The 13,590-nt window shown below is 45.2% G+C and overlaps 1 protein-coding gene across 3 annotated transcripts in view; it reads left to right on the forward strand.

The window, feature by feature from the left end:
• farp2 (FERM, RhoGEF and pleckstrin domain protein 2) overlaps positions 1-13,258 on the forward strand; it is a 35,796-nt gene extending 22,538 nt beyond the window's left edge. Inside the window, exons 14-28 of one of the 3 annotated variants that reach the window (XM_030082896.1) lie at positions 6,293-6,480; positions 6,625-6,714; positions 7,037-7,170; positions 7,276-7,357; positions 7,453-7,690; positions 7,916-8,046; positions 8,137-8,205; positions 8,295-8,384; positions 8,545-8,565; positions 9,099-9,181; positions 9,292-9,410; positions 9,611-9,774; positions 11,999-12,106; positions 12,230-12,381; positions 12,485-13,258. In XM_030082896.1, coding sequence (XP_029938756.1) covers positions 6,293-6,480; positions 6,625-6,714; positions 7,037-7,170; positions 7,276-7,357; positions 7,453-7,690; positions 7,916-8,046; positions 8,137-8,205; positions 8,295-8,384; positions 8,545-8,565; positions 9,099-9,181; positions 9,292-9,410; positions 9,611-9,774; positions 11,999-12,106; positions 12,230-12,381; positions 12,485-12,578 — 1,763 coding nt within the window. In that variant the 3' untranslated portion in view covers positions 12,579-13,258. The remainder of the gene's footprint in view (positions 1-6,292; positions 6,481-6,624; positions 6,715-7,036; positions 7,171-7,275; positions 7,358-7,452; positions 7,691-7,915; positions 8,047-8,136; positions 8,206-8,294; positions 8,385-8,544; positions 8,566-9,098; positions 9,182-9,291; positions 9,411-9,610; positions 9,775-11,998; positions 12,107-12,229; positions 12,382-12,484) is intronic. The other 2 variants (XM_030082897.1, XM_030082898.1) reach the window with 2 other exon arrangements.
• The last annotated feature ends 332 nt before the right edge of the window (positions 13,259-13,590 follow it).

Below are 13,590 nucleotides of genomic sequence, written 5' to 3' on the forward strand. Positions count from 1 at the left end.
TCCAACTCGCCGCTGCAGGTGACCGAGGAGTTCATCGATGATGACCCCACTGAGATTTCTTTTTACGGCGGCGGTGCGGAGGCGTACTCCTTTGGGCTGGATGACAGAGTAGATCAGTTTGGTTTTGGCGTTGAATCCGACCTCGGCAAAGATAGAATATTCAGCGTGGGGATCGAGGACCTGAACGGGAACACCAACGCGTTCCCCGATAGCATTGTGGGTCATTCTGAGACCAGCTCCTTGGTGAATAACCGCTCCGAGTGCAGCTCCCTGGACAACCTGGGGCTTAGCTCTGCAGGCGAGTCCATGATGTCGGGGGGCTACGGGGGGCCCGACTCCTCCTCGCTCCGCCTGCCGGGCTCCGACATCCAGTCGGAGGCCAGCTCCATGGTCAACTTCCCGGCGTGCTCGGTGCGCTCCGAGAGTAGCTCGGCGGTGCAGTTCAGCGACCTGGTGGAGCAGCTAGAGCAGCTCAGCTACCCGCCCACCGCCACCGAGGGCTCCGGCAACGGCAGCTCGGACTCCGACTCTGACTGGGGCTCCGACAGCGTCCTCCCCCCCGAGCAAAACCTCTTCTACAGTAACCCTCTGACGGGGAGTAGCGGAATCGAGGGCTTCCTCTTACAGTGCCACAACCTGCAGTCCCTGGCACTTTCAGAACCCTCCGGATCCCCACAGGTTAAAATGTAGAGGACTTGAGTTGGTCCAGGACTTTTCAACTGTGTAGAAACCAGGTGATTTGGAATCAAATAGAAGCAGAAAGTCATTTAACAATTTAAAACTGACAACACCTTAATCTGAGCTTCAGCTTTTAAGTTAATTTTAGCTGTTGAAAATAGGTGCCAATAAAAATGTGAGCCAGTGGCTTGTATGGCTGCGTCTCTCTGAAGGCTGAAGGGAAATGTCTGGTGTCCCCTCACAGCATAATTCCTGCTGTTTTGTTTTCAGTTGGAGCAGTGTGTAGGCCTGGTGTCACTGGCATTGCTTTTGCCTTCTTTTGTTTTCATATCACTCCTTGTCTTCTTGTGAGGCTTGGCTTGTGAAGTAGTGGCCTTTATAATTTAATATCTCTCTTCACAGTATCTAGACATTAAGACTACAAAACAAAAATGTTGAAAGATGCAAAACCATTTTCTTCTTTTACTTGGTAACTTTACATCTTTGCATGCATGTGTTGCTTCTTTTTAAAAAACTAATGCACAAAATAGCACATAGTTTTATAAAATGTTTATCAAATAAAAGAAAACATCCTGATTAACTTTTTTGTGAACGCTTGAGAAGCCTACATATTCCAAGTTCAAATACTGAGAAATGATCGATTATTATGAGAATATCACCCTCCGTTTCACTTATTAGTGATTAATTTACAGATGATCGACTAACACCTCTAGTTTTGATTGAAGCCATTTCCAACTTGTAGTTATTGTATAGTTTTAGATTTATACCATAAATTTAAAAAAAGGGATAGGCGACTTCACACTGTGCTTCTATCACTATTTGTGATATGAATCTAACTTCTTATTCTTGTGCAGTGTAATATTTAGCGATGACTAATTTCGTGGTGTAATCTCAGGGTTAAAAGTAAAAACAGGTTAACATCTCCTTGCGGGCCTCTGGCATGAAGCTGTTTTTACATGTCCTCTTCTGTGCTTCATCGCCACCTGCTGGCTGAAGCTGGTACCAGCATCAGTCCCTCGTCCGTGGTAGGTGACTTGTTTGGTAGCTCAATATTAGTCTGAAAAGCAGATGTTACGCCAAAGCTGGAGCAAACGAGCATCTGTGGTTTGCGCTGAGCTCCAGTGAAGAATGTAGACAGTGAGCACACGAGCCGGAACGTTCACTGTTCACACCACTTTCGAGGAATCAACATGAATGTATCCTTTTAGGCAAGGTAGTTTAGTAAAGTTTGTGTTGTAGCGAATGATGCACCGGGTTCTATCTAACAATGGAAGCTACGACACAGAGCATCGTACTGCCTGTCAAGCTTTTGGTCAAATTAAAGAAGTCCTTTTCCTGCAGACGGTACTAATCTTGTGTTTCAGGTACAGTTACATTGTCTCTTCTATGCGAATAGCATTCAGTGTGTTTGGAGTTTTGGTATCGCCTACCTGAGTCTGAGTATCGAGTAGATTATTATTCTGATGATTGGTAGGAAGCGGGGTTCTTTTGCACATTAGTTACTCAGTTTCTAGTAACTTTTGTTGTGTTAAACTTTTTGTGGTGACTTTGAGGAGTCTCTGGTGCGTTATTGTGCACAGGACTTTACTTGTAAAAGTTTAATTCACCTCCTGAGCCTGAAAACCACACCTGCTGTCAGCTGGTCTCTCAAAGTAATTGTTATTAAATCTAGTGTGGAGTAAGAGAAGCCAACATTGCATAAGGTATAAGTCAGTGGAAAAAAAACAAGTTTTGGATCAGTGTAGGTCAAAAGAGTTAATGCAGTATTAAAAGATGTGTTTTTATTTGTTTTATTAGTGCACACAGATCTGGGAATGAGATATTAATGGCCAGGTGCTGAATTGTTTGGACATTGATTCAGTTTTCACTGGTGCAGCGCTCGACACCACCTCCATGAATTTGAAATGAAGCAATCGAGGTATTCTCTATGTGCAGACATCCAGCTTTGAGTTGGTGGTACGAACAGCCGAGTCATGTGACCTCAGTAGGAATACCAAAAGGCAACTGTAGAAACCAACAGAATAATGAATTAAATTGTTACTTTTGCATATTTTTTTGGCTGCAAATCCCTGGCAGTTGATGAAAACTGAAAGGCTTGAGCCTTGATGATATTTTGTCAAGGACTTGGCTGCGGCCGTCTTCCGTCGACGCTCGTTCTTAAGAAGAAGCAGAACTGACGGGAAAATGGCCTCAGTTAGATTTCAGTCAGGCTGACTTTGACCATTGCAGAACGTTGTTGCTTTGAAAAGCTCTTTGGTTGCTTGTCACCTGACAGTCTGGGACATGAGAAGCACTTCATTGTGTCCTCGTTAAATAAAATCAAGCCAGTTCCTTTGGTAGCCGTGCATGCTCACTTCCCTGAAACCATTTTCTTCCCCTCATTGTGGGGCAAGTTGATCTTCCTCTCAATTGACCATGAGACCTTACAGAATTATATTTTTATGTTTGTTTGTTTTCCCTAATGATTTACACCTTGTGCAGAACCCTCTTTATCGTTTCTGATGAAGTCTTGTCTTGACTGTTGATTTCAACACGGACATATTGACTTCCTGCGGAGCGTTCTTGATCTGATCCAACTGAGGATTTTTGTTTTCTTGATCAGAGAAAATATTCTTTTTGTTATTCATCACACTTGTTTGGCTTACTGGCATATTTTGGATTTTTGCAGATTTGTTTTTTTCTTGTCGAGTTATTTCTTGCACCAATTTGCAGATAGTCTGTGATGCAGACTTGGCCATGGAGCAGATGAGCGCCCACTAGTGACATTAGTTTTCTTTAAAAAGGAGCTAAAAGATATTTCAGTTCTAATCCATGGAGCCAAAATGCTGAAAATTGTGTGAATATCCAAATATATGTTTACCTGGCTGTCGTATGGCTCCGCAGTGGTTAGCGCTCTTGCCTCACAGCAACAAGATCCTGGGTTCGAATACCGGCCAGAGGCCTTTCTGTGTGGAGTTTGCATGTTCTCCCTGTGTGTGCCCGGTTCCCTCCAGGTACTCCAGATTGCTCCCACGGTCTTAAAACATGCATGTGAGGTTAATTTCTGACCCTGAATGTTCCCTCGTTGAGAGTGTGTGTGTCCCGGTGTGTTGGCCCTGTGACGGACTGGCGACCTGTCCAGGGTGGACCCTGCGTTCGCCAGCATCAAGCTGGGATTGGCTCCAGCACGGTATATAACGGGACAAGAGGTTCATAAAATGAAAGAATGAATGTTCGATGAGATAGGCTGAGGAGTATTATTGGCACTTTCCCAACATCAAGACACAATTTAATCTGAATGAATGCAACAGTGTTTCTACTTTTACCAACATTTTTAACAGAAATATCTTTAGCTTCAATTGAATCTGTGGATTTTGTCCTCAGTGCTTCACCAGACAGACTAAACAGTAGGCTTTCAGTGTTTTTTGCGTGTTTTGTAGGTCCAGTCTTCACTTTGTTGCAGTCTCTCAACTCACCAATAGAAGCCTCCAGGTCATCCACAGAGAGCAGCCTGGAGCTGGAGGGTCCGCTATTATGAAGCTGAAGTCAATCTTAAGTTTTCTACATTTTTTTAAATTGTATTTTTTTGTGTGTGTACATGTTACAGAATGTCATTCTGCCTGAAGCACTTGCACCGCAGTGCCTTACAGCACTTACTTTCTCTCAGTATGCCTTTATCTCAGGTGTGTGTTCCTGTTTTTTTGGGGGGTATTTTAATTTTTATTTGTCCTGCAGAATATCTGTGAATGATACTCGCCTGTTCTCATTGTCATTTTGAAGGATGGCACTTATCAGAAGTGTATTTCCGATCTCTCTGAGATGGTGGACACCTGCGGAGAGCGTGAAACGTTCTGTTTCAGATGCAAATTTTGAAGAGTTGACTTTTCTGATAAAGATTTTCTCTCCATGGCTTTTTTTTAATGTCTGCCACCTCTCAACTAAAGATTTATTGATGGGCTGAAGATTAGCTAACTGCACTTAGGCACCAAGTAATCATCACTTAATTCTGTATATTTACTAATTATAAACAATTTGTACTTTATGTTTGTATGTTTATCCACTCAAGAATAAAGTAATCACTTTTGGGTACCATGAATGTCAGACTTAAACTTCTTTTTGAGATAAGAGGGACGATAGCGATGTGACCAGAAGAGACTTAGACGCTTTCTTTATGAGGAAATACTTTACTGTTTATTTTATTTCTCCCTGCCTTTCTGCAGCTCGTGAGTTCGTCTGAAACAACACACGTCAACTTTAAAAATGCTAACTTTTAATTGTCAGTGCTCCTACTTTCACAACAGTCTCGTGTCTTTATTGGCTGCTGTGCCTGCAGCAGACGACTGTAGATAATAATGTGAGAATACACAACTGGTCCCAGTTAATATTTCAGATTAAAGAGGAAAGACTCTAATTATCTCTGTTTGTCCTTCTAGTAAACTTTCACTGGTAAAATGTGTGCAAAGAAGTTTTAAATACTTGCTCTTTGTGCCTTTTAAATAAGTTGGATGCTGTTAAAAAGCTGCGGTCTGTGTGGTCCTGCAGAGAGTCAATACGCTGATTTACAGGCTCTTATGCCGTTAGGGAGAGGGGGAGGGCTGGGACAGACTTGTACACAAGATTTCTCCAGCCTAATTCCAGCTGAGTGTGTGTTCACTGTTTGGCCAGGCACTGTGCCAAGTCATTTTACAGCAAAAAAAAAAAAAAAAAAGAGAGAGAGAGAGAGAAAGAGAAAGAAAGCCGTGCGTCCTTTCCGTTGCTGAACCCTGCAGCCGCTCTCTCCTCTGCAGACATTCCCTATGGGGGCACTTCAAATAAACTATAAACAACTATTTGCCCTCCAGACAAGCCACATTCCTGATAAGTCTTTTGCTTGAGCAATTATTTCCGGGTCGAGTTTTTCTTTTTTCTTCTTCTTTCCCTCTCCCTCAGCCTTCCCCCTGTTTTTTCTTTTTTTTTTTTTTTTCTCTAATACAAGTGGAAGAACAGCTGTGGTGACCCATGACTCAGTGAAGAGAATGGGCTGGCGTTTGTCTGCTGGTTTTGTCTTCTGCTTGTGTCGCTGGTGTGTGGAAAAGCTCACAGACTGAACACAAGTAGCCGGGCCGCCGCTCCGAAATGGGATCAGCCTTGTATTAATTACGTTTTATCATTAGTCCATCATGTGGGGAGTTTTGAAAACAATGGAAGCAGAAGGGAGAAATGTGGGAGCCATTACTTTCTCTGGTGGAGTCTGCAGTCTCGCCTTTCATTTGTGGCCGGTTGTGTGATGGACCGCTGTTTGAGTTGGAAATGTTCCGCAGTCTCTTTCCCTCAGAGGAAATAAGACGATTGTAAAAGGAAAACAAGAATAGCCGTCGATGGTCCTGGGTCTTCCTTGTGTAGTTGCAAATAAACAGTTTGTGAAAGTGTCACACATGTGCATGTTAGCAGAGGCACTGATCGCTGATTTAAGCCCCACCTACCTTTAACAGATCAGGCCTGTCCTGTATGAGTGGAGCTCTTTATCCTGTGGGGTTGAGACATTTATCAGCCTACCCTGAAAGGCTGTTGAGCATTATTTATATTTGACTAGAGGGACTGAATTGCACATCCTTGTGAAGTTTCAACTCCTGTTTGTTTTTTTTCAATTCTTCAGCAGACACGGTGGTGGACAGCCCCCAGCTCTCACCCTTCACCTCCAAGGAGCCCCTCTGCCTGTCGCCCTCCTTCCAGATGTCCACCCTCAGTCTGCCGGGACAGGCGCCGTCGCCCCTGCAAAGCCCCATCCTGAGCGAGGTGGGCAGCAATGCCAGGCTAGAGGAGGAGGAGGAGGGCAGGAGGAAGGTACACTGCCAACAATCACCCCCAATTCACAAACCCAAAAATCACACAACGCACTGTGAAATGTGAAGCTTCGGCTGCTGCTTGACCTGCAGTGTGTGTTTCACGTGTAAGATTTCAACTTGAGCATCCATGTCCCTCCTGCAGCGATATCCCACCGATAAAGCCTACTTTATTGCCAAAGAGATTCTGACCACAGAGCGGACGTACCTGAAGGACCTGGAGGTCATCACCGTGGTGAGTCTCTCTTTCTTGAACTGTGTCGCTGACATTTGTCACAAACATCCCAAAACCTGCAGTCATTACAACAACAAGAAGAAATTTCAACAATGACTAAATTTTAAGCATGTTGTTTGCAAAATATACAAATAGGTCCATTTTGAAAAATCCTATGATATTTAAATAAATACACATTCAAGCTTGTCTTGTTGGAAACTGTTGAAAACTGTTTGCTCTTCCTCTGTGAGACCAGATCCTTCTCTTCTTCAGCTTTCAGTGTTCATTGTGTGCTGGACGTGCCTGTTTGTTGGTCATGATTGCTCCTTTGTGTTCCTACCAGTGGTTCCGCAGTGCTGTGATTAAAGAAAACGCCATGCCCGAAGGCCTGATGACCCTGCTCTTCTCCAACATCGACCCCATCTACGAGTTCCACCGGGGCTTCCTGAAGGAGCTGGACCAGAGGCTGGCTCTCTGGTGGGTGCAGACGCCGTCCCTGTTGGCCGTGCGATTTTTGTGCGGCTCGATGCATCGATGCTCTTCTCGTGCTGAAAAAGAGACACAATCTGCATATTTCCTCAGGGAGGGACGCTCAAACGCTCACGTGAAAGGTGACTACCAACGGATCGGCGACGTGATGCTGAAGAACATGTGTGCTCTTAAGGTGGGAACGCCGCCGTATCTCTGGCGTCGGAAGCTCCTCTTGTTTATGCGATTCATAGTTGGACTGCATGTCATGTCTTTTTCTTTGGTCCTCAGGAATTCACCAGCTACCTGCAGAAACACGACGAGGTGCTGACGGAGCTGGAGAAAGCCTCCAAGAGGCTGAAGAAGCTGGAGACTGTGTACAAAGAGTTTGAGCTGCAGAAGGTCTGCTACCTGCCGCTCAACACCTTCCTGCTCAAGCCCATCCAGCGCCTCATGCACTACAAGCTCATCCTGGAGAGGCTGTGCAAACATTACTCCCCCTCCCACCGCGACCACGACGACTGCAAAGGTGAGTTCAGCTTCTGGCTGAACCGGGTGTAGAGAGAACAGTTTTCAAGCTGTAGAGCCTTGAGACAAAGTGGGCACAGCCATATCTGTAGAGCAACGACAAAATGGAGACAGCACCTCGTGACTGACAGTCATTTTTTGACTCATCCTGCCAGACACATCAGCAGGTCGCTGATGTAGCTGCTTTGATTTCTCATTTACTTTTTTTCCCCCCCACTCTCTGCAGAGGCATTGAAGGAAGTGGCAGACATTGCCGCTCAGCTTCAGAGCAGCCTGATCCGCCTGGAGAACTTCCAGAAGCTCACCGAGCTGCAGAGAGACCTGATCGGCATCGAGAACCTGACAGCACCGGGCAGAGTGAGTGCAGTGACGCACAGCCGACAGTAGATGGAGCAGGGAAACTGTGCAATCTGTGCAGATGGTGTCTGACAAGCTGTCTGTGTGCAGGAGTTCATCAGAGAGGGGTGTCTGTACAAGCTCACCAAGAAGGGGCTGCAGCAGAGAATGTTTTTCCTGGTTAGTGCAGAGCTGCACCACTGAGCTGTTCCAGCTTTCATGCTCATTTATAAACAGACAACTTGTAACGTTTGCTTTTGACCCTGCAGTTCTCGGACATGCTTCTCTACACCAGTAAAGGTGTGACGGCCACCAATCAGTTCAAGGTGCACGGACAGCTGCCCCTCCACGGCATGATTGTGAGTCGACCTCTGCTGACGGTTCCTGTAAAGAAGATTAGCCGGTAGCTGTAGAAGAGACGTGTTGGATTAGGGTGTCATGAACGTGCCTGCGATGTGTTGAGAAGGGAGGGCGTGGGTCTCCTAACTCTGCGTGTCTCTGCTTCACTCCCGGCTGCAGCTCATAGTGCTGGATGCACCGGTAAGTTCTCTGAGCTCTGCCAGCTCGGATGCCCGAACCCTTCCCTTCTTCTCCCATGCCTGTGTAGACAGAGCAGAAGAGCATACCTAGGAGATTGCACAAGATGCACAAACATGTGTGTCTGCACTACAGGGCGTTCACGGATATGTATACGAATTGTTCATTGACGAGAAAGCAGCCAGCGCACAGTGAAGCATCCACTTTTCAAAGCTGATTGTGGTTTTTCAAGTAAACATCGCCATCCTTGGTTTTAACTGCAGAACTACAGGTGTTCTTTGTGCAGGTCTTTCTGTGACTGCTTTCCTTCTTTCTTTTCCTAACGTGCATAAAAATGCATAAAAATACCACAAATCACTCCGCATGGCGTTGGAAAAGACCTCCAAAGATGTTCAAAGCAATCACAGCAAATAAAGCTGGACTCTCGGAGAGAACAAATAACTGAATTGAAGCGTTTGTTCACACCGCCGTCAGCGCACTGCAGCCGTTTGCTCCATGTGGCTAATGTTCACCACCGCTCTGTCCTTCGTCTGCAGGTAGAGGAGAGTGAGAACGAGTGGTCCGTCCCTCACTGTTTCACCATTTACTCGGCTCAGAGGACGATCGTCGTGGCCGCCAGGTGAGTGTGCCTTCAAATCCTGAATGGTAGCTCCTGTCTTGTGACTACATCTACAAGTAAATCTCTATGTGTGTGTGTTTGTTTGTGTTTCTTTCTTTCTGTGATTGCAGCTCCAAGGTGGAGATGGGGAAGTGGATTGAGGATCTGAACCTGGCTATCGACATGGCCAAGAAGTCTCAGGAGAAATCCAGCATCTTCCTCGACGCTGGCCTCAACGATCACTCCAACCGTAAGAGCTTTCCATTGATCTTCGTGAGAATAGTGCAAACACACCCTCTGTTTTTCTGTTTGCCTCGTTTTCCTCCGTGTAACACAAGAGACAAATTTCCTGTGAGAGTTGATCCCTCTGCTCCAAACAACTTCCCACCCTCCTCCTCCTCCTCCTCCTCCTCCTCCTCCTCCTCCCCTCCTTTCCTCACCCCCGTTTAGGATCGTCCGACGAGGTTTCGCTGGAGCAGGAGTCCGAGGACGACATGAACTCTTCCCGCACCTCTCTGGACAAGCAGACACACCACCGTGCCAACACCACTATGCATGTGTGCTGGCACCGCAACACCAGCGTGTCTATGTCTGATCACAGCCTGGCTGTGGAGGTACTCCTCCTCTGCCACACACACACACACACACACACACACACACACACACACACACACACACACACACACACACACACACACACACACTAGGCTTCATGGATGCATCTGTGGCTTTCAGGTTCCTCTGAGTGGCTCATCTTGACTTTCTGAACCTTTTAACCCTTCTTTTCCCCGCTTGTGTCTCTGCTGTTTCACAGAGGTCGGTTCCACTCTGGGATCGATGACGTGATAGCCGACCCTCTTGCTCTTTGTAACGATGTGCATGCAAGAAATGTTCTCTGTCGCTGATGTTTTGAGTCCACAGACATGGAGGGATTTCCCTGCTGCCTCTTGTCTGTCCTCCTCTGTTCCTCCTCAGAGCTAACATGGCTAACACTTGTCTCTGCACCCTTTCCTCCCTTGTGTCTCTTCACCCTCTCTCAGTCTTCGGCTCTCCGGCCATCTCGCCAGAACTTCCTCCTCGTTATCTCCTCAGTCAGGGCCAAAGGCCAAACACCATCACACACGTTTGCTGGTACCGAAACCAGAACCTCTCACTCACTGATTACCTGCGAATGAACCAGGTACTGGATCCGATAACCTTTGAAAGAGAGCTGCTGTAGAATAAGAGCTGAAAGAACAGAACTGCCACCACCCATGCAGAAACTTAAATAATGACAGTGAGAAACAATTGAGACAATCAGTAAAAGCAGTGAAAGCTCTGTGACTTATGTTTAATTGTAGCAGTCCAACAATATTTTATGAAATGTCATGCAGGTTGAAAACAAACCAGGGGAAGCACACCATTGGTGCGAATCAGTCTAAGTTGAAGCAGGAAACTGTTTGTATAACTATTCAGGATGTATACTCTGCAGAGTTTGGCTTGTAACTTTATCACCGAGATTTTCCACAGTGTTATTAGAGCCCGGGATTAGTGCAGTCAAACAACAAGACAGCTCTTTACATGTGGAGCTGAATTTAGTACCGCAGCCCTATTTCCTTATGATGTGCAGATTATTTAAACTTGGAAAGTTTAATTAAATATCAACTCCAAAAGTTAAAACACAGTATAAACAAAGAGGATTTTGAGCATGTGGTGCATGAAGGTTAAGCCAAAATACTCGGAATCCCAGTATTCAACATTCTGCTTGTGTGGGAACTTGTTCAATCCATTTATAGCTGCTGTCAATCATGATAAAGTTTCCATTCTTGGATAATATCAGATTAATTGTTCTAGTAAACTGCAGGAAAAAAATACTTCCTGAATAGAGATCAGTGTAACTGGATACAAGCTAAAACTCTTAAAGCTTATTTTTGAAAGTGAACTACATTGTCTTTTAAGGTTTTCGTTTGGTTCACATTTGGTCGTTTGCTGCTTTTAGGTCTGCAGAATTTTAGATGGAATGCTGTATGAGCGTTAAGTTGGAGCTGCAAGCTAAAAGCCTTGTAAAAGCTGCAGTGATCAGTGTTTCCATTTAAATGCATGCTCATAGTAACGGCATAATGCATGTCAGAAAGTCTGGAAACTGGTTGAATAATGTGTTACACTGTAGTGTATGTCTGACATTTACTAATTTTACCAAAAACATAAACAGTTTTTTGCAAAATCACTCACTAAACACATAATAATAGACCGAACATAATGCAGTGCAGATATCTGTGTCTGGCTTCTGCAACCAGAGGAAAACCTCCGCCATCTTGTTTTGCCACAACGTAGAGCTGATGGCCTGATGGAAAACTGAAAAACATCACATCTATATGAACTGTAATGTGCAACAGAATAGCTTCACACTCCATCCTTCTGGTTGCTTTAATGACAAAAAAAATTTCCACCCGGCTGCAGATATCTTCGCCTCCACCACAGTTACTGAACACGATCGTTCCCAGTTATTGGAATGACGTCTCCATTAAGTGCAACCACATTTTTTTCCTTTAAATGAAGCTATATCTCATGTTTGAGGACTGCATTCAGAGTTTGATGTGGACAAGCTGACGGCAGCTCATCGCTGATGTCCACTTATGGTCATCCGCTGCAGTGACAGCAGCCAGTACGTGCATGAGGCTGGAGGCAAATTACAACAACTTCATACTCTTCAGTTCTTGAGGATTTAAAATTAGTGAAACTTTGCACAGAAATCAAAGCAGTCCACGACACACACGCTCACCAATGATCACTGACATAATTGATCCATGTATCTCAGCATTGTTTGGACCCTCATGTCTTCTGCTGTCCTCTGTGCAGAACCAGCTCTCAGGCTACCTCCTGCGGAAGTTCAAGAACAGCAACGGCTGGCAGAAGCTCTGGGTGGTTTTCACCAACTTCTGCTTGTTCTTCTACAAGACTCACCAGGTTAGGACCACATTAGTTCATGTTATATCTGCTGGAGCACAATCGAGGTTTATTTATTTATGTATTTACTTTAACCAGCTCATATCTGAGGTGAGAGTGTGACGTCGCTGGTTTTTTTCTCAGGACGACTTCCCGCTGGCTAGCCTCCCGCTGCTCGGCTACTCGGTCAGCACGCCAGAGGAGTCGGACAACATCCACAAGGAGTACGTCTTCAAGCTGCAGTTCAAGTCTCACGTTTACTTTTTCCGAGCAGAGAGCGAGTACACCTTCGAGAGGTACGTTTCCCCCCCATCCTGCTCTGTTTCCCCCCCTCATCACTAGCAGCGCGTTTCATGTCCAGCGCTGTTGAATAAACTGTTCGCCGTCCTCCTTTGCCAGATGGATGGAGGTGATAAAGAGTGCCGCCAGCACCACCGGCCGGATGAGCCTGCTCATACCGAAGGGAGGACCCATGGAGATGAATGGAAACTGAAACAAAAGTGTTGTGCACCTGCAGGCTGGGCCTCCAGGACGTCTGAAAGACTCAAGTGTTGTTTCTAAGCAGAACTAAAAGCAGAAACCCGGGAGATAACTGCAGGTTAAAGTGTTAACAGTTCTCAGCTTTTTAACGGTCTGTGCGTTTTTTGCTTAATTCATGATGTAAATGATAACATTTGCTCCAGTATACAGGATATAATGAAAGGGAGATGTGTACATGCAATCCTTTTGTTCTTTGTTTTTTTTTTCTTCTATGCGTAGTGCTCAATATGATAGACTGACTGATGGGAAATAATGTTTTATGGGACCAACTCCTGCACAGGGAGCTTGAAATTGTAGCTTGTCTTTACGGTACATGCAGACTGAAGCTTTACAGAGTGCAGCGTGCTGCTACTGCAGAAGAATTACAGTATGTTGTTAAAGGAAGGTACGGTAAAATGTGCACACTCCCCCCCTTTTAAAGGTGCTGAAGTGTCTGAGAGGGAAGCGGGGGGAGTAGATGAAGTGTCAGTGCAAGTTGGAGATGGGAGACATGCCAGGTTTTGAAGAGTTTATGCTGCAATCGGGACAAGTGAAGCATTAGGAATGATGGTACTAGCTGTATTTATTAAAAAAAAAAAAAAAATCAAATGTAACGGTTAATGAAAGGGTGCAGCCAGGTGTTATCAAGCTGATGCTCTGCATTAGGTAGGCAGGTGTTATATTTCTCTCTGTAATATCCAAAGTAGTCCTGGTTTTGTTTTGCTTAGGGGTGACAGCTCAAGGATGTACCATTGTGACTTACATGTTTACTCGGTGTGAAAGTTGAAGATTTTTCCCTCTAAAATATATTTTGATGTAACGGTACTTGATGATGTTTTTTGCTGCGTGTCGGTCGGGCATCATGGGAGGCACCGCCGACTTAATTAGTATGCTTCGTGCAAACCGCGTTGCTATTTGGGATGTGTGTTTTCGACAAAGACTGGAATCTTTACCTTTGTGTGTGTGTGTGTGTGTGTGTGTGTGTG

Source organism: Salarias fasciatus, chromosome 23, assembly GCF_902148845.1.
Source record: "Salarias fasciatus chromosome 23, fSalaFa1.1, whole genome shotgun sequence".
NCBI classification, from domain to species: Eukaryota; Metazoa; Chordata; class Actinopteri; order Blenniiformes; family Blenniidae; genus Salarias; species Salarias fasciatus.